Source organism: Triturus cristatus, chromosome 1_1 (genome assembly GCF_964204655.1).
Source record: "Triturus cristatus chromosome 1_1, aTriCri1.1, whole genome shotgun sequence".
Taxonomy (NCBI): domain Eukaryota; kingdom Metazoa; phylum Chordata; class Amphibia; order Caudata; family Salamandridae; genus Triturus; species Triturus cristatus.
The window spans coordinates 432758582-432784057 of NC_140579.1; the positions used below are offsets into that span (position 1 = coordinate 432758582).

Below are 25476 nucleotides of genomic sequence, written 5' to 3' on the forward strand. Positions count from 1 at the left end.
TGTAGAGACCCGTTGAAATAGCCCACTGACTTTATAGGTTGACCACTGTTAGAAATGGGGGTCTCTGGTTGGCACAGGTATGCACTTGCGACAAGCAGGGACTCTCAATTCTAAGTCAGAGTAAGGGGATCACCCTTTTAAATAACCCCTGCTCACCCTTCAGGTAGTGTGGCGCAAGCAGTCAAGACTATTCTCAGGGCGCCATAGGTTAAGCATTTGTGAACACATACAGTAATACAATGACACACCACAAATGGACACCAGTCAAGGGTATATCAAAAATAGTTCTCTTTATATAAGGCTTAGCACAAGACCAGAATAACGATTAAAATGACCACAGTATTATTTTAAAGTTCAATGTTCCTGTAAAAAGGCTTAAAATGCAAAAATAGGCTTCGTTTACTCAATTCTGCTTCTTTTCAGGCTTTGTACGGTTTGTACCTGGGTGTACGACTCGTCCGCATTAAAAACAAAGAAAGTACGAGTCAAACAATCGGTGCGGGGTCCGGGACGTGCACACTGCGGTGCGAACAGGACAAAGTACCTTAAATTTGTGGGGTCCGCGACGGACAGTGCGGGACAAGTTGATGGGTCCGGGTCGTAGTTCGGCAGCGTATTCGGTCTGGTCCGGTCGCAGCATCGGGACGCGGTGTTGGTACGGGACCTTCAGGGATACGTGCGGATGGCCCGGATCAGCTTGCAGAGTCCGTGGCGTCGGCGTTCGAGTGAAAAACGAACATGGCTGTAATTCACTATTAGGACATGCCACACACCTCAGGGCATGTCCTACCTTATCCTTACAATGCACCCTGCCCTAGGGCCTACCATAGGGGTGACTAATATGAAGGTAAGGGAAGGTTTAGGGACTGGTAAGTGGGGACACTTGCCCAGTCAGCATGACAGTACCAGACTGCATGCAGGTTCTGCAGTGGCAGACCTTAGACACATTTTACCAGGCTGCTTCTGTGGGTGGCACAACCAGTGCTGCAAGCCCACTAGCAACATTTGGATATACAAGCCCTTGGCACCCCTGGTGCACTCTACTAGGGACAGATAGTAAACCAAATAAGCCAAACATGGAAGTCAATTCACATCAACACTTTACCATAGGGCGAGCATATGCACCTTAGCACTGATCAGCAGTGGTAAGGTGCCCAGAGTCATAAAACAGCCAACACCAGGTCAGAAAAAATATAGGAGGAAGGCCAAAAGTTTAGGGATGACCCTGCAAAAAGGGCCAGGTCCAACACAACCCCCTTCCAGCCAAAACGCAGGGTAGACCAATGACCACCTTGATGGTCTTCCCTGCTTGGGGCGATAGAACAAGGACCTGGCCCGCAACTGCAGGGGCAGACTCCCGTTCTACGCCAATCTGAACCTATTGGACTCCCTCTGTCCATACTCTCAGGGCCCACCAAGCCAATCCATGGGGAACCCTTCTCCTCACCTGTGGACACCACCTGTGCAGCACCTAACCTTAACTGGCCCACAGGTGTGTCCCAACAGACAGACAGCAAAATGCTACAGTGGCCACTGACAGTAGTCAGGGATGAGACCCAGGCCGTATGCCTCTCAGGGCTCTCAAACCTCTGTGGCACCAGGGAGCGGGGGGCAGTAGCCCCAGGTGCTTGGCACCCTTTGTCCATTCTCCCCCTTGTCAGGTCAGGTATGACATCCTGGCACTGACCCACCAGCCCCAGGACTGTACCCGGCAGCTGGACTAAAGACTGGGGTGGCCTCTCCCACACCCGGTCCTCCCTCTTGGGTCTCTGTACCCTCCCACCTGGAGTGGTACCCCCTTCCAGAATTGCCAGGGCAACTGGGGCAGGTGTCCTGCGCAATTCGCCCACCAGTTCAGGGGTTCTATCCTGCAACTGGGCGTCCAGGTCAGGGGGGACACCCTGAACCTGGCCCTCCAACCTAGGGTCTAAACCCTTCAGTTGAGCCGGGGTCAGAGGCGAGGACTCCCTCCCTCTGCACCCCCTTCCAGAGTACTGCCCAATCCCAACTGGCGTGGTACCCCTAGAAGCAACATGGGTCAGGACACTGCTTACAGTGGTCCCACCCTCCAGGTCAGACAACACCTGAACCTGGCTTCCCAACCCTGGGTCCAACCCATGCGGTTGAACGCTCGCCTGGTGCACCAGGACTTCCCGGGGAGCACGCATGCCCCCCCTGAGGGTGACACATAACTCATGTGTCGTGTGACAGTCTGCCTGGCGCTGATCTCCCGACCCCTGTCCATCTGACAGTGCCTGAAGATCCCCCAGGACAGAAGTGGTGTCACCATGGTCATTCACTGGTGACGCAGCCCTTCTGGCTGGTCCCCGACCCACTGGTTCTTCCACTGGGGACTCTTTCCCCCTCTCACCCCTCACTCTGGACTTCTGCACCCTCCCAACTGGAGCGGTACTGCCAGACACCAGAACCGAGGGAGGCCTGCTTACAGACCCTCCCCGTCCACTAGACACTAGGGGATCCCCCTCAACGGGCGGACCATCAGGACAGCCTAGGCTCCCCACCTGGTGTTCCCTTAAAGAACCATCCAGGCTCTGAGACTGGGTTTCGGGCACCTGGGGGCACGCAGCCCCACACTCACTCCTTCTCCACTGAGACAGGACGTGAGCCCCTACACCCCTCCCACTACCAGGGGACCTAGCTGGGCTACTCTGCACCACTTCCACCACTCTGGGTTGGAAGATACCTGAGCCACTCCCCACGGGGTCACTCCCCAATGCCTCTCCAGACCCTCTGGAATCCACCAAAAGGTCTGCCTCCAATGTGAGCTCTCTGCGGTCAGAGAACTCACCCTCACACAGGTGTTGGCATAGCTCTGGAAAACAGGGACTTACAATATGCTCTCCCACAATTGGATCACACAGCCCCTAGCAGGGTTAACCAAACTATCCTTCACCTTACCATCCAGTGCCTCACACACGTACTCCACACCACTCTCCTGAGACTGGCAAGACAGTATCTGACTGTCTCTGTCACACAACCCACACTCTTCTGGGCAGTCTTCACACTCACCCACCAGGACTTCAATTTTGGGGGAACCCCTCTCCCTGCACCTCTCAGCTAGAGTCAGTAGAGTGTCCCTCTCACCACTAGGACCATGAACCCCTGCACCAGTTACCCTATTCCCTTCAGGAATACTGCGCACTACTGGAGCTACCTCATGCCCTTGAACCTCCTGGTGTATGTTAACCCCCTCCTTCAAGTCAGGCGCCACATCTCTGGGTGTGCGTACTACTCTCTCAGCACTAGAAAAGTCAATATTGCTGCCACCAGAGGGAGAGCGGTCTAAACTCTTGACCTTGAGATCCAACTCCCTCATTTTTACCTCATGTTCCATGGCCAGCCTTTGTCTTTCCATTTCCATTCGCAGTTTTGCCATCTCCACTTCATGTGCTCTTGTAGCCCTCCGGTCGGCCATCTCCTCTGGCGACAGGCCTCTGCCAGGCTTAGAAGCACCTTCTGGGGGTGTCACCTCCCGCCAATTCTCTGGGAACTTGGATTCGTACCAGGCCCTCAGCGCCTTTGTGTACTGCTCCTTGTTTTTTAATCCAGTTTGGTTAATTCTGTACTTGGAGAGGTATCCTTTCAAGACTTCCTTTGTGCACTTCAGCAGTGCCCTCTCCTCCCAATCTATGTCATCAACCCCAGAGAATATAGAGGACGCCCCGCCTCCATTGACTGAGCTAGGCATGGTTTCTTAAAGTGGAGATTCTTCAGCAAAACAAAAATCAATACTGTGTGGCTGCGTTATCGGTCTGAACTCACTTCGTGGCGTTCATTCAATCACTGTACATGAATCACAAATGCAAATTCAAATCCTCACCGCTGACCACCAATGTTAGAAATGGGGGTCTCTGGTTGGCACAGGTATGCACTTACGACAAGCAGGGACTCTCAATTCTAAGTCAGAGTAAGGGGATCACCCTTTTAAATAATCCCTGCTCACCCTTCAGGTAGTGTGGCGCAAGCAGTCAAGACTATTCTCAGGGCGTCATAGGTTAGCATTTGTGAACACGTACAGTAATACAATGACACACCACAAATGGACACCAGTCAAGGGTATATCAAAAATAGTTCTCTTTATATAAGGCTTAGCACAAGACCAGAATAACGATTAAAATGACCACAGTATTATTTTAAAGTTCAATGTTCCTGTAAAAAGGCTTAAAATGCAAAAATAGGCTTCTTTTACTCAATTCTTTTCAGGCTTTGTACGGTTCGTACCTGGGTGTACGACTCGTCCGCATTAAAAACAAAGAAAGTACGAGTCAAACAATCGGTGCGGACTCCGGGGTCCGGGACGTGCACACTGCGGTGCGAACAGGACAAAGTACCTTAAGTTCGTGGGGTCCGTGACAGTCAGTGCGGGACAAGTTGATGGGTCCAGGTCGTAGTTCGGCAGCGTATTCGGTCTGGTCCGGTCGCGGCGTCGGGATGCGGCGTTGGTACGGGACCTTCAGGGATACGTGCGGATGGCCCGGATCAGCTTACAGAGTCCGTGGCGTCGGCGTTCGAGCCGTACATTCGGTGCGGATAGGCGGCGACACTTCTCGGCAGCGTACGGGGAGGATCAGCGTACTGCGGCTTCTCGGCTCTGAGTACGGCACGGTGCAGTACGTTAGCAGCGTACGGACCGTACCTGCGGGTCGATGGAGCCTGGGTCCGGCGTACAGGGTTCGGCAGCCAGTGTTGTACGTCTCGAATCGGCGCGGAAGGTTAGGTGCAATGCAGCCGGGAGGGATACGGCGCGTACTAACGCTTTTGGATCAGCGTAGACGCACGGTGCCGGGCGGCAAAGACACGGCTTCGCGGCGGATGTAGTACGAGGCGTACTGGGGCCAAATCTAGCAGGAAACAAGCACAGATCATCCAGGCAACTCAATTTTGGAAGGCAGATGAGTCCAATGGTCCTGCGACTCAGTTCAGGGGGCAAGCTATTCTTCCAAGCCCTTGGAGATAGTTGAAAAACAAAGTGCAAAGTCTCTTTCAGTCTTTTCCTCTCCTTTCTCAGCAAGGCACCAACTGCAGGCCAATCCCCCAGGTCAAGGAAAGTTACTCCTCCTTCAGCTTCTTCCAGGTCCTTCTAGTCAGGCAGAGTTCCTTCGTGGTTCAATCAGGATCTGATTTCTTAGGAGCAGGGCTCCTTCTTTTATAGCACAATTCTTTTGTTCTCTGTCGCCAGGGGGCCTGGGCCTGGCTCAGTCCAGTTTTGGAGCACTTTGTTGTGGTGACTCTGCTCTTTCCTTTCAGCAGCAGGGCAGAGACATCAGCCGCTCCACAGGGGACGGAGCCGGCATTGTGGAGGCAGAGCACAGGTCTATTCAGAGTCAAAGGTGTACTCCTCCCACCCATCCTGGTGTAATCTCTCTACCCACCACCTGGCAGCCAGCCTGTCTCCTGGAATTTCCCAGCCCTGTCACTCAAGCTACACACAAAGAAAATAGCCCTCCCCTCCAGAGGCGGACTGAAATGGTTAGGCACGCAAAGGCTAACTTTCTAAAAGTAGCATTTGCAAACCCAGGATATTAAAATAACCTTTACTAAAAGATGTATTTTATTATTCTGAGTTCAGGCATACTAAACACGAATTTCTACCATGCTTCCTGAGCCTGCTAGGATTATAGAGTGTTATAATCTAGCAGCCCATTCTGGCCTATGGAGAGCAGGTAGCCTTGCAATAGTGAAAAACGAACATGGCTGTAATTCACTATTAGGACATGCCACACACCTCAGGGCATGTCCTACCTTATCCTTACAATGCACCCTGCCCTAGGGCCTACCATAGGGGTGACTAATATGAAGGTAAGGGAAGGTTTAGGGACTGGCAAGTGGGGACACTTGCCCAGTCAGCATGACAGTACCAGACTGCATGCAGGTTCTGCAGTGGCAGACCTTAGACACATTTTACCAGGCTGCTTCTGTGGGTGGCACAACCAGTGCTGCAAGCCCACTAGCAACATTTGGATATACAAGCCCTTGGCACCCCTGGTGCACTCTACTAGGGACTGATAGTAAACCAAATAAGCCAAACATGGAAGTCAATTCACATCAACACTTTACCATAGGGAGAGCATATGCACCTTAGCACTGATCAGCAGTGGTAAGGTGCCCAGAGTCATAAAACAGCCAACACCAGGTCAGAAAAAATATAGGAGGAAGGCCAAAAGTTTAGGGATGACCCTGCAAAAAGGGCCAGGTCCAACAACCACCATAATCCCTTGGGCAAATATCAGGTTTAAACATTTTGACTTTACCTGATCAGAATTTTTCAAAGAAAACCTTAGGTATCAACATTATCTTTGCCCAAGAGTCAAATAGCATGGATACTGAAGCACCATTGATCTGAACCATTTCCCACGGTCCCGCAACAACATCTTGAACTTGCAAGATAATTTCATCACCTGATGGATCATCTACCAGTTCACAACTGATCCCATTTTTTACCACATTTCTTTCAGGTAGCATTCCAACCCGTACAACCCTTATAATTGGCATAGTGGCCAAAGTCCCCACACCTATAACACTTACCAAGATTTGTTTTCCTTTCCTTTTTGAGATCTCTATGAACAAAGCGTGACGAACCGTCATCACTGATTTTTTCCGCGTCGACACAGGTTGTGCAGTTTCTTCTTTGAAAGTAGCACTTCCTTTTTTTATCTCATCAACACAGGTAAGACTATGTTTGATGCTTTTTGCAAGCGTGACCACTTCAGATAAGGAAGGATCATCTTTTTGCCAAAAGCTTTCTCTTGCTTTTTCCACACAACAACCCAGCATGAATTGGTCAAGTAGTCTTTCATCACTACTGACACCAAAGCAGTACGTTGAGGCTAGTTTTCTAAAAACGGATACATAATCCTCAATGGATTAACCAGACCTTTGCATACGCTTACCAAATTGATATTGTTCTAAAACCCTTCAAGCTTTTGGTAAATAGTGTAAATCTAACTTTATACATATTTTGTATTCGTTGAGGTTATTGCTTTCTTCAGCAGACAAGTCGGGTAAGTGTTCAAATACCTACTGGCCCTCAGAGCCCAGGCAATGTAGGAGTAAATACATTTTGCGTTCTGCACTTCGAGAAGTACCATACACCCTGGCGTTGTTTGCAAAGACATTTTTCCATTTCTTCCATGGAATATGAGGATCACCAGTGTTCATGAGGAAGAAAGTTGGAGCAGGAACATTCTGCACAGTAGAACAATATGGAATTATTCCAAGAGTTGTGAAGAAAGTTGCAAGCAACAGGGGTTAATTTGACTCCAAGCACAACCAACAGATCAAATGAGTTTAAGGGGTGTACGGTGTGCCCGTCACCGAGCTCAGAAAAGTCACTATGGTGTGTCCCTCATCGAGCTCAGAAAAGTCGCTACCAGCACTGTACTAGAAAATGTCTGCCGAACTTTGAAGAGAAGGGTGTGCCAGTCACCGAGCTCTAGCTTGTAAAATAATGGTGTACTCGTCACCGAGGACGAAGCAGAAAGACTCAAAAACTGGATGACGTAAATATAGGTGTGCCCATAAATGTAGATGTGCCCGTCACCGAGCAAAACAACAGAGAACTGCAAAAAAACAACGTCCAGCACCGTGACACTATAAAAAGTGTAGAGCAGAGAATCAAAGGGACTTCATGTGAGTAAATGCACCAGCAAATGGGTCTTATGCCGATAACTGGTGTGCCCGTCACAGACCAGGCAAAGGAAAGATCAATAGAGGCAATACAATGTATCATGAGCTGTAATGATGGGTAGCACACACAGCGCTATAAAGGAGTAACTGTAGCCAGGAAACAAGGTGTGCCAGTCACCGAGGGTGTAACTGACAAAATGTCATACGTGTGCGATCTTCCTGACCATCTAAAATGGCCGACGTGCGTAATGACACCAACCGTCTGGTTATTTTCCAGAGCCGATAGACTTGTTTTCCTGAGATATGAAAAGATGTCTGCCGTGAGTGACGAAATCAATTAACAGGTTGATTTTGTGAGGCGTTCAGCTTGTTTTACTCGGTCACACGTCACTGACGTTTGTCTTGTGAGGATGCGCAAGTAAGCAGAGAGCTCGTGAGGAGGTTCGAGCTGGAAATGAAGCCGTATTGTAACAGGCTCGAGGGAAAGTGAGCACGCTACAAGTAACGGTGAGAATTTAAGCGTGGGTTTGAATCCCTTTCTTGTTCGCAATGAAATGGAGTAGCAGGCGAGACTGTAGTTGTGGTTAAAGAGGTTTATTCTAGTGGATGATAAGTACTCCAGGCACACCCGTCTAACCACCACTAGGCTCCCTCGTAGTTCTCTCTAGGAACTGCTAGCCTCACCATGTGAACTTCACATAGGCGTTCCATTCAACATCAACATTCTGGTTAAGCACTCAGTGACTTACAACACATGCCACTGAGAGCTACAGTGCTAGATACTACAATATTCTTTCTTGCACCTTCTTGCTGTGATGCTGTGTTGTCAACTTGCCTTTGATTAATTTATATGTCACTGCGTCACATTGGCACGTAGCTCTGTTAGACTTGCCACAAACTCATCCACCGTGTTATCTGGTTTCTGCAGCTGCGTATCGATTTTTAGACATGGCATTGCTACATGAACTGTCTTTGCAAATGTGGTCGAAAGTCTTAATTTGGTCTCTGTACAAGTCTGCTACGACTATCCTTGGTGCATTCATAGTAGCAAGAAGATATTTCAAAACATTGTAAGCCTTTTTCCCTAACGTGCCTAGCAATAACACACTCTTCCTATTTGGTGAACATTTTTCTCCTTCTGCTGTATCCAAATAATTCTCAAATAGGTTTATCCATTCCTCCCGCTGCGGGAGGTGGTCCTGAGGTGAATAGGCAGCATGGAGGCCTTATGAAGCATCATTTTAATTGAGGCTATGGGTAATAAGCTTCAGTTTCAGAAAACACAGAACGGTAGTGTTTGAAAGTAGGGGGAAAAAACATTAAGCAGATGACCATACGGGTTGATAGTGATGCACAGTTCGTCGTCATTTATGACATGGGGCTATTTCCAAGTCCACCGGCATCTTTTCGTTGGCACTAGGTAATAACCATTTGGTGGGTTTATTACTAAAAGAGGGAGGGGGGGGGGGTCCTTTATTGGGAAGAGTCGGTGTTACTCCCGCCATTACAATTGGAAGGCATACCGCTCCTTAAACTGAACAAAACCAGTGTCCTAGGGAGGCTCACTGCATGTATTGAAGATGGAATGTCTGTGCGGACACCTAGCCCGCATGTGAAAGCAGCGGGTGGTGGAGTGGCGTCGCCTGTGCTTCTAGCCTTTGAGTACACCAGGCACAAAGGTATGATATGCGCGCGCGTGTGCATTCGATTCTGTTCATGGACGTTAAAAGGCCTCATGCAGTAACAGTTCCGTCCTCCCAAAATACTGTTTGTTTAGAGTGAGCCGAACAAGTCACGCGTGTAATGGTTAGTGCTCCTGTCTAGTGGTGTAGTGCACGTCATCCGCAGGCCAGGCGTGCCTGCGGAAGGAATAAACGGAAGCGCTCGCTCGGGGGCGTCACTTCCTCCACCACTCCAGTGATTGTCGCATGTGTTCCTTGCACGCAGCACTCTCATGAATAGGCCATAGCGGCTGCCACACTGCCGCCCAGCGCACCATCACATTGGCGACGAGGAGGGCCGTGACCCTCGCTCATTCACGCAGCTGATCCGCCCGCTGCTGCCGGGCGCGTAGACTCTCGGCGGGAACCGCGACTCCGCGAGCTGCGGTCTACTGCACACACGTGCGCATCCCTATTACCGGGTGAGTGCACTCTGCTGTTTCACTCCTCCCATGCCTCGGAGTGCACGATAACGCTGCCAAGTGCTTCCCAGCCTCACGTCCTGCTGCACAATCAGCTCCTGCATGCCACAGATTACAACGCAGCAGTGACCGCATTGGACGCCCATTTCGACCCCCAACTCAACCCAGACTTTAAACATTTCAAGCTACGTCAAGCCCGCCAGAGAGATGGAGAGTCGATGGACACGTTCTATGCCCGATTGCGCAAACTCGCCAGTACGTGCACCGAAGATGATCAACCGAAAGAAATCAGGGCACAGCTCATCCAGGGGTGTCGAGACAAGACCCTGAGAGGCCTCATTCGATGCCAGCCGAAAATCGCGCTCGAAGATATCCTCATACTAGGGAGGTCCCATGACCTGTCCGCAGCCAGAGCGAATGAGATGGACCAAGCCCTTATCAAGCCCCAAGGGAAGACCGACACTATCAAGACAGAGCGGGCATATGCCCTCAGAGCCAAGTCCAAGGGGGAGCTCTTTCGCAAGCAAAAGCCTGAAACGTCCAAACCGAGATGTGGGTATTGCGGACACGAGCCGCTCGCGGCAAAAGACTGACCCGCGCAAGGGAAGACCTGCACCAACTGTGGAATACCCAATAATTTTGCCTCTGTGTGCCGAAGAAGGAACAGAGGCCGAGATCACAGGTACCAAAGACCCCCATCACGAGCGGTACGACAAATGTCGGTAGCAGAGGAGACACCACTTACAGAGGCCCCAAGGAGCAGCCTGAGATACCAAGGACTAATCGAGGAATCGTCAGAGGATGAGGATGAAGAAGTATACCTGATATCCTCCGCACGTGAGCTCAAGCGACGCCGGAGGCCACAGCTTACTTGCATGATCCACGTCGCTGCCACAGAAATAAAGGCAGTCATCGACACCGGAGTGACGGTAAATGTAATAGGCCTTCAACAATATCGACGTCTGCGGCCATGCCCACCGGTGACCTCATCAAAAACCAAGATATATGCGTATGGAGCTGACACACCACTCCGCTTAAAGGAAAGATATCAGTCCCCATCAAAGCGGACGACCTGGAAGTCACAGCCACGATCCATGTGATCGACAGAGAGGCAGACACCATACTGAGCAGCCACACGGCAGAAGACTTGGGTCTTGTATCGTTTGCCAGGCGAGTCCAAACTCATCAAGTAGGAGAACTACTCGGCCAATTTCCCGAACTGTTCCAGGGGCTAGGGTGCATCAGGTGTGACCCCATCAAGTTACACATCGACAAGACGGTCTCCCTAGTTGCCTTACGTCACAGAAGAATACCATTTCATCTAAGGCCACTTGTGGAGAAGGAACTAGAGACCCTAGAAGAGCAAGGCGTCGTCGAAAAAGTCTCAGGGCCGACGCCGTGGGTTTCCTCGATGGTCATCGCGGAAAAACCGAAGCAGCCAGGAGCAATACGCCTCTGCATCGATATGAGACCACCTAATAAAGCCATCCAACGAGAGCGTCGCATCACACCAACGATGGACGACATCCTCGCAGATGTCAACGGATCAAAGTGGTTCTCAAAAATCGATCTGAATGCAGGATACTACCAGTTACCATTGTCAGAAGAAAGCTGTTACATCACTATGTTCAGCACCCATCTAGGATTAAGGAGGTGCAAACGGCTCAACTTTGGAATATCCTCGGCAGCAGAAGTGTTCCAAGACACAATACGAGAAATGCTATCGGGGTTGCCAGGGGTATTAAACGTCAGCGATGATATCTTTAGTCACTCTGCAACCGCAGCCGATCACCACAAGCACCTCCGAAACACCTTGAAATGCCTAAGCGAGCACGGGGCAACGCTTCGCAAAGATAAATGCAAGTTCTTCCAACCATCGCTGGAATTCTTTGGGTACGTGTTCAACCAGGAAGGCATCCAAGTAGATCCGAGGAAGTCCCACACAATCAAGAACGCCCCTGCTCCGACAACACCCACCGAAGTGAGAAGTTTCCTAGGTATGGCCACATACTGTGGGAGATTCATCCCTGGACTAGCAACCCGAGCAGAACCGCTCAGGGCCCTCACCCGGACAGACACCAAGTGGCAATGGGGTCAGAAAGAGGAAGAGGCGTTCCAAGGAATAAAAGACGCACTCCTGGAAGAAGCCACGCTGGCATACTTTGATCCGGCCAAAAAGACTGAAGTACTCGTTGATGCTAGCCCAGTAGGACTAGGGGCAGTACTAGCCCAAGAACAGGAACCTGGCCGATGGGCGGCCCTAGCATTCGCCAGCAAGTCACTCACTTCAACTGAGACGAGATATGCTCAGATCGAGTGGGAGGCGCTAGCCCTAAAGTGGGCCTATAGCCATTTTCATCTATATTTAACAGGACAGCCTTTCACCATGCTCTCCGACCATCAGCCCTTCGTTCCTCTCTTCAAAGGGACCGCACCTCACCTCCCACCCAGAATTGAGTGATGGGCAGTCCAGCTACAGTCATATGAGATGGAGCTAGTATACCGCCCAGGGGCCAAAAACCCCGCTGATTTCCTGTCACCGCACCCCGTACCGCAAGACATACAAGAGGACATCGAAGGGACCGAACAGTACATCCACATGGTATCGGCAGCTGCCTGTCCACAGACCATGATTCTTAACGACATCAAAGAAGCAGCCACAACAGACGCTGTGTATGTGCGAACTCTCCGAGCCGTCCAAGATGGGTTGTGGACGGATTCCTACGACAAGCCAACTCTTGGGCCCCGGAAGACAGGGAAAATCTCACAAAAATGTGGCGGATAATGAATGACCTCAGCGCCAAGAAAGACGGAATCCTACTACGAGGGTCGAGGTTACTGATACCTCAAGCCCTGAAGCACAGGGCAACTCAACTAACTCACGGGGGCCATCAAGGAGCAACAAAGATGAAAGCACGAATGAGGGAAAAAGTATGGTTTCTGGAACTAGAGAGCATGGTCGAAGATTTTGTCCGCCGCTGCCCACTGTGCCAACTGACAAGCGCCTGGAAAGGCCGACACCTCTAATCACCGAATAGGCATGCACCCCCCCATGGTCTAAAGTGAGTATAGACTTCAGAAGCTTCCCTGGAGGGAAACCCACTATAGTACTAGTGGATGCATTCTCCAAGTACCCCCTGGTACAACCGATAACCTCAACTGCGTTCAGCCATGTTGGCCCTGTCCTGGAAAGAGTATTCGCCATATTTGGATTTCCCCACGAGATCCGCAGTGACAACGGGCTGCCGTTTCAAGGGACAGAGTTCGCTACCTTCCTAAAGCAACGAGGGATACATCATCGCCGAGTCACACCTCAATGGCCACAAGCAAACGGCGATGTCGAAAGGTTTATGCGCACTTTAAACAAGATGTTCCCCATAGCCTTGGTAGAACAGGCAGATCCAGAGAAGCGACTCCATGAATTCCTAAGAGAATACAGAAGCACCTCCCACTGCACCACGCAGAGGAGCCGTTGGTCGCTAATGCTACATGGTCCAAGGAGAGACTTTCTTCCCACCTGTCCAGGGTGGGTGTCCCCGCCTCCAGAAGCTGAAGAAACACAGAACCGGAGAGCTCATCAAAACAGGCGAGCAAGCACCCAACGCCATGCATTGCCACGAACACTCCGAACAGGAGCAACCGTTCTTCTCAAAGACCGCCGACCGGGAGGGAAGTTTAGAACAAACTATGAACCAGGTACCTGGAAGCTCGTTGCCAGCAACGGAACCATGGTAACCGCCCAAAAGGGAAATGAAGTGTCCCGGAGCATCTCATTGTTCAAGAAGGTCCCAGATGAGCGTCTGACAGAATCCGTTGAGGACAAATCAACTGACCCAACTATCACAGGCCCAGGTGACACCAGTGGATCAGGGAGCGACGGTGGCGCAAGGGAACTGGAAGTCAACATCTCGCCACCCACCTACCTGCCTCCCAGCGGAGGGTCACCCGACAGCTCACGCCGACAAGGCTGCCCTCAGAGATATAATCTGCGGCCCAATCCTCGCCCGAATCAGCGTCTGCGAGACTTCGCCTGCTGATTATGCCAAGACCAACGCTGAAGCACCGTGTAAAGGTATTCCGAAACTGAGGGCACATCACTAAGACTTATTGAACTGTTGTATTTCAAAGACCGAGTTGGGAAGGGATGTAATGGTTAGCGCCCCTGTCTAGGTGTAGCGCACGACATCCGCAGGCCAGACGTGGCCAGCAGAAGGAATAAACGGAAGAGCTCGCTCGGGGGCGTCGCTTCCTCCACCGCTCCAGTTATTGTCGCGTGTGTTCCTTGCGCGCAGCGCTCTCACGAATAGGCCATAGCGGTTGCCACACTGCCGCCCAGCGAGCCACCACAACGCGCACGTTTGAATTTTCAGAGCGCGTACTGTCGTGCTGTGCAGTCTGGGGACACCTTCCTCCTGCCTGTTGCATAGCGATGTTCCCAGCTCCGTTCTAAACCAGCATGGCTCTTGTGTTGCATTTGCCACAGTATGACCTGTTCCTGCGGAGCTGGTGGCCGTTCGACGTCAGAGTGCGGTGAAGGAATTATAAGCAGACCGAGGGATCATGCAGGGTATTCATTGGGAGAGACGGCCCGCTGGGGTAAACTGTACACCCCAACCGACTCTGAGGCAGCCCAGTTGACCATAGAGCCTGGAGCATGTAACACACAGGGTCCCTCTGTCCCATACATTTTATAACAAAGGACTCGTGGTTCTATACTAATTGTGATTTTTCTTCTGGCTTGTTTATTTTCCTCAAGCGTGTGGAGAGCAGTGGCGGATGGTGACATTTGAAAGTGGTGAGGCGTAAACTTTTCTGTCGGAGTGCACCGTGGCGAGCGAGCGCAGCGAGCGAGCTCGACCACCTTAGAGGGGGTTCCCCCCGAGAAAATTTTGAAAAAAAAGTGGGTAAAGGGTGCATTTTCAAGCAAATTTGAGAAGCACAGAGACTAGAGCTGCAAACACACACAGAGCCCACTGCAGAGGGTATGTTCTTAGGTGAAGTCCTGCTGAAACTAAATTGCATAACATTATAATCTCAGTTTCCCCACTTAACAAAGAGTCATCCCCAGAAAATGAGTTCCCCATCCTGTTTCTTCATTACATTTTCAGACAAAATTAGGAACATTCATACCCTTCGGAGTGTACTAATGCCCTAGGCACACACCCATGCACTAATGCACCCGTGCACCAATGCTCCTAGAACACACCTGTGCAATAATGCTCCACGCACACACCTGTGCACTAGCGCTCCAGGCATACACCTGTGCACTAATGGTCCAGCCACACCCTATGCATTAATGTTCTTGGAACACACCCAAGCACTAATCCTCCAAGTAACACACCCATTCTTTGCTCAAACAAGGCAGGCATCAAAGTATGAATGCATGTTAAATAAATGTTAAAAACACAATTTTATGACTTCGTGTGTTTTCCAAACACAAAATAAATATGAATAAATACAGATAAGATGGCAAACATTGAATACGGATAAATACAGACGAAAACATAAATCAATAGCATACAACCGGAAGCCCTAATTATAATCCACCCCTAAACACTACACTGGTCTCCTCCATGCAGCCTGAGCAGCCACTCTCCAAAAGGACTCCCCTACAAACAGCACAAAGTACAACTTAATACTGGAGTAACCTGGCTCTGTAAAAGATGCCCAAACCAATCCGCAACTTGTGCCCGGGTTATAGGGCAAGGGGTGAACCCTGACCCCCATGCCACCACATATTTATTATTATATGATATTTCGTTAAATTATAATCTTATTTATTATAAGTCACATTAAAACAGAATCATAACAACATATTTTAGAATGAAAATACTAAGCTTCCATTGAAACGCAATGGAGTGAGATAACAAGGAGCCGAATTTAAGAGTGTAAATACTGCTTACGGGGGGGGGGGAGAGGGGAGAGGGAGTACAGCGCCTCGATGGCCTTGTCTGAATGCAGTGCCTGCCATACCAACAGCCAGAACTCTGTGTCCTGACCCTGCCTTGCACACGCCTGCACCCAAACGCAGTTAAACTACCGCCGCGCCGGCTCTCAACAAATTGGCAAGAAACTAAATAAATATACCGAAGGTGATCACAGGACACCACTGCAAGACACGGAGACAGGAACAGGAGGCTAGTTCTAAGATGACCAATTTTTTAGATCTGACAATCATGAATACAGGAAATAATAATCGCAGTGTAATTATTTTCGAAGCCAAAACGTCACCTATAAAAGTACAGGCTGATAGAATACATATTCTAGATATGGGTTCACAGCAGTGGTTTTTGAATAGTCTTTGATGAGGGCACTGTTTATCCCATGCATTCAGTACATAGCATGAGTGTGGAGTCGCAGCCGGCATGACGGGTGGTGGGGGAGGGAGAGTAGCATGGGTTCATGGGGGGGAGCGGCCCGGTAATAAAATAAAATAAAACTTATCTCTAACTTTCCACGTTTTTGTAGAACGTTCTCTATGTGTAGAGCGTAAATTAAAAACATCGGATTATCCTAGGTAATATAAAAATACAAACAGTGCCACATACATCCCAGTGTGTTCCCAGTGTGTTCCAAAAACTAACTGTAAAGATTACCAAAGTATGTGTAAAAATAGATCAAGTTGGCTGCTGGAGCGAGGGCACACCATTTGTAACTAGTCATTTTACTAATGCATGAAATTCTAAACAAAAAGTGGCATCTGGTAGTTCGGGCGATTATCCGCGTCTATGACTCCAAGAATGAAACGAGCAACAAGCTGAGGTCCTAAATTCGGTAAAAAAGCAAACCCTACCAGATTTGACACTGTGGTGTACACAAGTCCACCAGTCTCGGCTCGCGAGGGGAGAAGAGGGGGTGTCGCGCGGGGGAGGGGGCCGGGGGAGGGAGTTTTAAAATAAAATCAATCCGATTCCTACCTGACCAGGTCCGCGCCGCCGGCCTCGGGTCCGTTCTGGCGCCAACAGTGGAACAGCCGCATCACTGCTGGGAAGTACTAGCAAACCCCTCTCAGCCAATCCTGGCGCTGTAGCAGCACCAGGATTGGCTTAGAGCAGGCCAGGGCAGTGTTACGCTTTGCCCGCCTGCCCATTAGGAGACCGAGGTTCGCTCTCCTAATGGGCATGCGCCAGCCTGAGCAGGCACCAGTGCGCATGACTGGGCACGGTGCAAAAATTGCCTACCATCCCCACTCATTCGCACTTGTGCAGTGCTTGTGCTGCTGCCTGCCCCTGACAATCATGACTGTCAGTCAACATGACGCCAGACTGCCCACCCCCTTCAGACTCTGAAGGGGGTGGGCGGTCCCACGTCATGCTGACTGACAGTCATGATTGTCAGTTCTCCCTCGGAGCCGCTGCAGCTGAACTCAACGGTGCGGGCGCGGGCAGGGGTGGGGGGGCAACGCCCCAACGCCCCCAATGGACGCACCGCCACTGAGGTTAGACTTCCTACACGCACAATTCAGTAGCCATTGCTAGCTTGGATTTCAAGAATAGAAACTGTAGTATGGAAAGATTTCTGAAGTGTGAGTTTCAATTTCTGTTTTGTGCTTTCTAGGTGGCTGTGCGTCAGCAGAGAACGACTGCGCATTTGAGCCTGACTACCCCATTCCCCCTCTCCCGGTGTCCGAAGGAATGCAGCACTTTAGGATAATGGAAGGTGTATCCCGCTCTCTCCCCTCATCACCCTTACTCACTCATCAGTCCATCAGTGCCCGTCTTCAACCTGTCAAGAAATTAACCGGTATGATACCTGATTCTTGCTGTGAATTTCCAGTACCTTTGAAGTTTTTTTGACAAGCGTGGAAAGTTTTTCAGTGAAACGTATGTGAATACCTTTGATCTTCTGGAATCTACAGTGTAAATAATGTAAACATCCTGATAATCTGTCAGTGAAATCAAGAATCAAACAATGCCTGCATTTTACAGTGGAGTTTTTTACTCCTACACTTTATCTGTTTTTAAAGACCTTGAAACCTAGAAATTTGCATTTGATAAACATTGTGATATATAGTGAGATTTCCTACATTTGTGTCTATTATAAACAGAACGTCATATGCTTTTCTCAGTAGTTTTTCCTTTTTTCCACACTGTACCAGTTTGTTCTTTTGACTACTCTTGTGGCCAACACAAATGATGGGAGGGATTTAATTGTGTCTACTTGCCTGTATTTTGTGTTACTTATGAGATGCTCCTGGCACAAAGGGCAGTAGCCAACCCATTAAGGTAATAGACCCGATTTGAGCTGGTTTGTAATGTCTGACTTGATAGTTTAGCTTTCGCCAATTGTGTGAGCACCACCAAGAGAGAGGGGCTTTGGCTCCGCAAGTGTTGGGAGCCAGGAGTACCTGTTTTGATTCGGCAGAAGTTGGGTGCTTACATAAAAATTGCTTGTCTTCCACACAGCTGTGCTCACTTTATATATTTATCCAGCTGTCTGAGCTTTAATTTTCAAGGGCACACACATGACATTGTGATGCTATTAAAGTGTCATAGATAACTAGATAATTTATGGTGCTTTTCTCTGGCAGTAGAGATTAAAGGAGGTCCCGTCATTAAGCTACATTGATTTTTAGGTCTGTCTTGACAGTGCAATTGTCACGGGACCTCTTAATCTACACAGTATTATTCTACAGTTGTTTACTTCCACACAAATACATATCTATATGGAATGCTTTGCATTACTATACAGCTTTCCTTTAAAGCCAGACCTTTTGGCATTCCCAGTTCTTGTTGCCCTTCTAGGTCACCGCACTGAGTGATGTGAAAAGGCGCAACCTTGTCATCACTAGCCTGCCTTAATGCCCCTTATATTTAGCTGTACCTAGTTTACTACCGTTTCTTCTAGTACTCTTAGATTAACAAAATTCGTGCCTCTTGAGCAGTATTTGTTTCTATGTTGTTCGTCAAAGACATCCATTATTCCTCTAGTCTTTAAGAACATATACATGTGGATTCTGGACTTTCTCATCATGGTTTCTTTATTGAAGGGCTGGACCATTTTGGTAGGTTATCCTTCTACATATCTTTACTTTTTTTTCAAAACATTCCCATGACATTTATGTAAGTGACGTTTTGCCTTTTTTCTCCTTTCATTCTTTTGTCTTGCTTTTGCTTTTTGAGTTTGTGTGTGTTTTTTTGGATGGATGAGTATATGAATATAAGAAAGATTAATTGGGTGGATGATGGGATGCAGTAATGGGAGGATGATTGACACGTTGAGTGTCTATCCTGAGCAGTGATTAAAGAGGCACTTTCTGTTATAAGTTAGACCTGTGGGCATTTTGTTACATAGAATCTCACAGTGGCCAATGATTTTTGTGTTAGTTTCCTCCTGACTGTCAAAGAAAAATTGCCATGTGATAAATCTTGTTTAACATTTTTAGTAGCTGTTGTATATTGTTTTTCCAACTGTAATTTTTCACATATTTGTAATTTTATGACTCTGCCTGATGGCATCCTTGTTGGGAAGCTTATGCTCAATAAAGTAAGACTGGGTTGGTTATGGTGACATGGTATAGATCTACAATATATAGGCTTGATTGGTTCCTTAGAAAAATGTGTCAGGTGCTGTGGGCCTGATCGGTTTGTTATGTATGACAAGTTACTACAAAAATAATAGGCCTCACTTATGTATTGTGAAAAGCATTAATTATAGTCAGCTTCAGCCTGTGAGCAATGGCATTTCACCTTCTCTTATGCACATCCCCCTGAAACTGAGTGTTCTTTCTGAGCCAGGGCTGGTTGGCCCTGCTATTCATTATCCGATTTGTCATTTCCTTGGTCCCCTTAAAAAAAAATCTGTCTCATTTTTCTTTATAGTGCTACCAGGTCATTCACTTGCCACTCATTTATTCTCAGTCAGCTGCATCTCTGATGACAACTGTTTCTAAAGGTGGTAACTGTCTTTCAGTATAATTGTTCATAGCATTCTTTTAACATTCTGAGATGGCTGCCAAGTTTAGAAGCAACACGTCAGCCTTCTGGATATGTACTACATTGATACATTGTTCACAAAACCATTGCAAGATGGCCACCAAGTTCAGTGTTTACTGGACACTCGTCTTGGAATGGTATTGTGTATAGTGTATCATTGTTTTACCACTCCAAAATGGTTAACACATTGCTTCTTAATGTGTCTTCATTTTGGAACTTTAAAACAGCAACACATAATGCACAGTTCCATTCCAGGATGGCATCCAACTGCTGTAGTTTTTCCCCCCCATATTTCTTATTTTAAAACATACCGCCACATTTATTTAGTGACATTTTGCATTTTTTACATTCATTTTTTTAAAGTTGTCCTGTATATGCTTTTTGAGTTTGTGTTTTTGTGGATGGATGAGTATATGAATACAAAATGATTCAGTGGGGCATGACTGATTACATGAGTGCAAGGATGATTGATGAACTGAGTGTCTAACCTCACCAGTGACTGAAAAAGGACTTTAAGTTATAAGCCAGACTGGTAGGCATTTGCCTGTGCTAGTTTCTTCTTGTATGTCTCATTCTTACAGTTCCACCATTCATCCTAAATTTTGATAATTTATCGAAAGTGGTTGGAGTAATCGTGTGCCTGTTTTGTATATTTTGTTTGGTTTGTCCCTTCGAACGTGTCTTCTTTCATACACCTCTGCATTTGCAAACTATTTTTGTCAACCTACTGTTGCTACTTTTGCATACTCTGAATGTTAACCCTACACCACCTACGAAGTCTGCCTTGTTTCTAAGGTCTGGTTTACAGACAGAATTATGTTTTTCAAAAAAGGAACATATACATAAAATACACCTATACAGGGGCTTTTAGTTGACTCACCACAATATGTACCATGAGACAGTGGGTCATCTCACTTTTTAGGTCTCGCCTAGGCAGCGCGCATGCTTTGCTCTAGGAGATGACCTTTAGAAATCGGTCTGCTCCTTTTCCCCACACTCATGCTTGTGCTGGCATCCACCTTGCGGGAGCGAGCAGTGGCGCGCGTGCTAATTGAAAACACATGGCAAGGCGGAGGCCAGCACAAGCACGAGTGTTTCTATTTATAATTAAGGACAAGCGCGCACTTGTTATTTCAAGTGCCCTATTCCGCGCTTTACCTTGCATTCGCTGTCCGTTCTTAAACTTCCCACGAAGTGGACTAACTTGTCATGGGGCCGCTCAGTCAGTGCTTGTTTTCATTATTTCTTTTCTTTGCTCCTCCCTCGCCCGCTTAGAAGACTACCATTAGATACATTTTGTAGTGACTAGTTATGCCTTCTTAAAAAAACATTTGGACTTGGAAACAAAACCCTGCATTATAGAAATTGCAGCACAGGTGCACTATGGGTATGCAAATTAAAAATGACGCCAAAAATATTCGAGAAATATAATGGGCGTGAAACCCTGCCTTGGGTATCTCATGACGGAGCGAGGACAGCTGCTTCTAGTAGGAAACAACTTGGGGAGCTCGTCACTTCCTTCCTCTGATAGGAACCAGCAAGGCAATTGGCGGTCCTAATGCTCTGTGTCTTGCATCGTTTACGGCTTGTGCACACGTTTTATCTCACAAACTGTGTAGCATATACTAAGTTTACTACCGTTAGGTTAAGATTTTTATCGATTATTTAACACAACAGTGGTCCCTAGTGGAGAATAGAGATGAACCAGAAGCAATAAGTACAGACCCAATCAGTGCTGTATTAGTTAAACTTATCCAGCCGGACATAGGTTCAATGTTTAATTTGGAAAACATTATTAAGGATTCAGCACACAAGGATACTGAAAGTGGGACACAAGCCTGTGTCCTACTACAAAGACATTAGGACATACAATTTGACACCCAAAACTTCTCATACATACACTTTGATGTCACTATTTGTTTATGTAGAGTCATTCCTTGCAATTTGTTTGTTTAATTGATGATTAGTTTTGAAAACAAACCGTGAGCATTGCCTGAGCCTCCCTTAAATGTTTCCCCAATTGTATGTCCTAATGTCTTTGTAGTAGGACACGGGCTTGTGTCCCACTTTCAGTATCCTTCTGTGCTGAATCCTTAATAATTTTTTCCAAATTAAACATTGAACCTCTGTCCGGCTGGATAAGTTTAACTAATACAGCACTGATTGGGTCTATATTTATTGTTTCTTGTTCGTCTCTATTCTCCACTAGGGACCACTGTTGTGTTAAATAATTGATTCCCAAGGTCCCTGGCTGACTTTATTTGGGTTACCCTTGTTGTTTAAAAAGATTTTTATCGAGCCACCTTCAACCTCCATGAAAAGATTTTTAAAGTTACCACAAGCATTACACCTTTCAGACTGCAGTCAGCAGCCAACAGTTCCAAAACAATATCCTTTAGTACGCTGCATTAAGGGTGCAGTACCGTATGTGGCTGATGGAGATCCCTTTAAAAAACTACAGGGACCCCTAGTAACAGCATAAGGAACTGCAACCTTTCCTTAATTGTGCTTCCTGCTCCTCACACGCTCGACGGGCAACGTGGAGGTTTCTTCAGATATCAGCGCTGCATACGAGTCAACTACCATTCATCACATTCTGTAGTGACTTGTCATGGTAATGCAGCGTGGAACTCTATATTTTAAGATAACCTTCTTTGCCCTGTGCCACTGCCGAAGCAAGCACAAACCTAATGATGTACGAGTCTATTTTCCCATTTTGAGTTCTCTGAGGGAGCACAGAAAGCAGGGGGCGAACTCTTACCCCCGCCCCCAGGATGCCTGATCTGGAGAAGCTGTCCCTGCAAGGTGTTGGCAGCTCTTGTGTCTGCCTGCGTAGAGAGGCTGGGGGTCTGTAGTACGCAGGGCTCGCAACTGTAATTAATCTTCGAGGCCTGCCCATGGCTCACCCACTCTCCTCTGTGCTGTATAAACAGAAGCTGAGTAGCTCCCCATTCGTTTCCGAGCTCTCTACACTCTCCTAACAGCTAAGCCCCTAGTGCTCAGCAGTGATCTGTGGCTTCTCGAGGGGCAAGCTGATCTCTTGCCGGAACCCTGTGAGTAATCTGGTGTCCGTCTGTAGTGCCCACAGTAACAGAATCGCCACTAGGCGCTATGAAGGATTAGGGGTATACCTAATACGCCTACAAGTGCCTTATTTAGAACCCTGGAGTAATTCGTCAGCTAGTGGCATTTCATCACACTGTTTACATTTCACACTGCTCACTAATGCCATTTTCTTGCACTGTCCACTAGTGTAGTTCTTAGTGCTGGTCACTAGTAGATGCTTCCTACACTGTCCACCAGTGCAGCTTCAAGCACTGATTACTACTACATGCTTCCAGTGGTTAATTTGAGCCAGTGAGGGGGGGGAGGGGGCACTGGCACTTAATTCTCCTCATCCGACTTTTCCTGAGAGCAACAGAAGGATAGAGGGAGGAAGAGAAAGACGGAAAAGCATCACTTCAACATTAGCGCATCACCACTGCATCAACTCAGCGCCACCTAAACACCAGCGCAGCACCACAACAGAATCACTTAGCACCGCCTTGACATCAGCACAGTACCATCTCTGCATCTGCACAGTACTACCTCCTCATCAATGCACCACCAACAACTGCACCGTACTACACCCTTATCACTGTCTCACTGAATGGATGTGGCTTATTTGCTCCTCTTTTCTTTGTGTACTATCTGGATTTTTCACAATCCCTTTGACTTCAGTGATGTAACGTTGATTGCTACGCCCGGACTCTGAAAATTGATCCAGCACCACCACTGCACATAGTAGCTATTTAAGCAAACCTAACAAGTTTCAATAGCAGATGGGGAGCAATGCACTATGCTGACAAATCTCTACCCAATTCCCTGTACATATACAGCAATAATTTATGGATTATGTACGAGCTCTGATAAAACATTCTTTTCAGGCCTCTAATGCCACTTTTGGGATCCGAAACATTTTCTGCGCTAAAATGGTGCTTGGATTTAATGGTATTTAAGAGCATTTTATTTGGAAATTACTATTACTCCTGTTACAATGGTATGCATGGCCCTCATTTTGATTCACTTATACCGTTGTTTTTTTAGGTGAAGACTGTAGTTTTCACTTATCTGACGGCGAGACAGTTCAGCACGGTAATTGGCAAATACTGTTTATCTGTAGTTCTCTAGTTGGAAACATTGCAGGGCTGATCCAGCCTTTCATCTGTCTGAGGTTGATGCTCTGTGTACCCCTCAATTAGGATAAAACAATAGCTATGCTCCAAAAGACATTCAGCTTAGTGTTATACACACTATAGAGAGTATTATTTGTGTTATTATCTGACAGAGGAGAAGAAACCTAGAATTTGCACTAAATGAAAATCATATAAAGGTGTTTTAGGAAGGGAATCCTCGCCACCATCTCTAACATTGTTTGGTGATCCCTGGATAGATACATGTAACTAAGCTCTCGGGGCTCTAGGACTTAGCCCTCAATTGGGCTTGTCCATTAAAGGTTAATACTTTGGTTATGAAGCCTACATACCCCCCTTCCCCAGCCCTCCTCCCATACTCTCTGTTTTCTCCCATCTCTTCTTTTTGTTGGTGACTTTTGCTATATAGGCGCTACAAATAATGCCATACTCTTTGGTACTGAACTCACCCCTCGAATTGAATTCATGCAAGTTGCGTACTTTTTGTGCTCTTGAACACATGAGCTTCGTTAGTTACACGGTGGACACAACCCATAGTTGTGTCCTTGCTCACCTGGTCGGTTTTTAGACTTTCAGCCATAACATATACAACTTGTAAACAATCCTCTCATGAGCATCCTGTGCCTCATACATTTTGTTTGTATCGCATGAATGTCTGATTGCATGCTTTTTTTTTTTCTTTTTCGAAAAGCGAATAAAATTATTTGAACACAAAAAAAGGTGTTTCAAAATGCAAGAAAGAAATATGAATGGGCTTGGTTGCTTCTGAGAGTAAAGTGGGATCGCCGAAATGTGGTGTCCAGTAACAGAACACTGAGTAGCTTTTACTTTAAATTGTGTGTGTTAACATTACATAGTGTGCATTGTAAAGCATTTATAAAGCGTGTGCTGTTTAAACGGCACTGAGGAGGTCCTCCTGGATTCCAATAAATATATAAGGTCAGGATGAGCAATATTAGAGGTCCTCAGACAAATTCTTTACAAGGAAGTTTTAAAGCCCTCCTCACGACCATTTTAATTTATATTTTAACAATGAGTATAAGAGAAGCTAATAACCCTCCAACCCCAGCTTTTCCTGTCTGTTTACCAGCGATGGCGTCTTCAAGAGGCGCCTCTTCCCTGCTTCAAATGAAGCAGACCAATACTTCATTTATAAAAGAATCGCTGCTCTGAAGCCCGCGGCTGGTGCTATTAATTGTCGGCGTGCCGAATACCAATGCTGATAGTCTTAAATCCCCATCATGCCTCTTTAATCCTCTGCCAGACACTGGTGCCCGTTCAACTCCCCCTTGCACATTTAGATGCCAGCATGTTTTTTTTTAATTTACATTTGTATCCATATATTTGTTATACAAATGTTTAGAGAATAACAATTGGGCACCATCATACCAAAAAGCCAGACTTATTGGCTTAGTCAATGCTTGTTTGTGTCTATATAAGTGAGTGCCTGAGATTGCCCTCGTGTTCATCGCTGAGTGTATGCTTTTTCATTAACATCCATGTGTATTTAGACTGGAAGGCAGGCCATTGATTTATTAATTGAATAGTGAACATAGAG

At 47.4% G+C, this 25476-nt stretch overlaps 1 protein-coding gene across 3 annotated transcripts in view; it reads left to right on the forward strand.

Moving 5' to 3' along the window:
• The first annotated feature begins 8028 nt into the window (after positions 1–8028).
• The window catches only part of TANC2 (tetratricopeptide repeat, ankyrin repeat and coiled-coil containing 2), a 2520149-nt gene continuing 2502701 nt past the window's right edge, over positions 8029–25476 (forward strand). For all 3 annotated transcript variants that reach the window (XM_085640812.1, XM_085640825.1, XM_085640816.1), the window contains exons 1-2: positions 8029–8154; positions 17348–17533. In XM_085640812.1, coding sequence (XP_085496938.1) covers positions 17425–17533 — 109 coding nt within the window. In that variant the 5' untranslated portion in view covers positions 8029–8154; positions 17348–17424. The remainder of the gene's footprint in view (positions 8155–17347; positions 17534–25476) is intronic.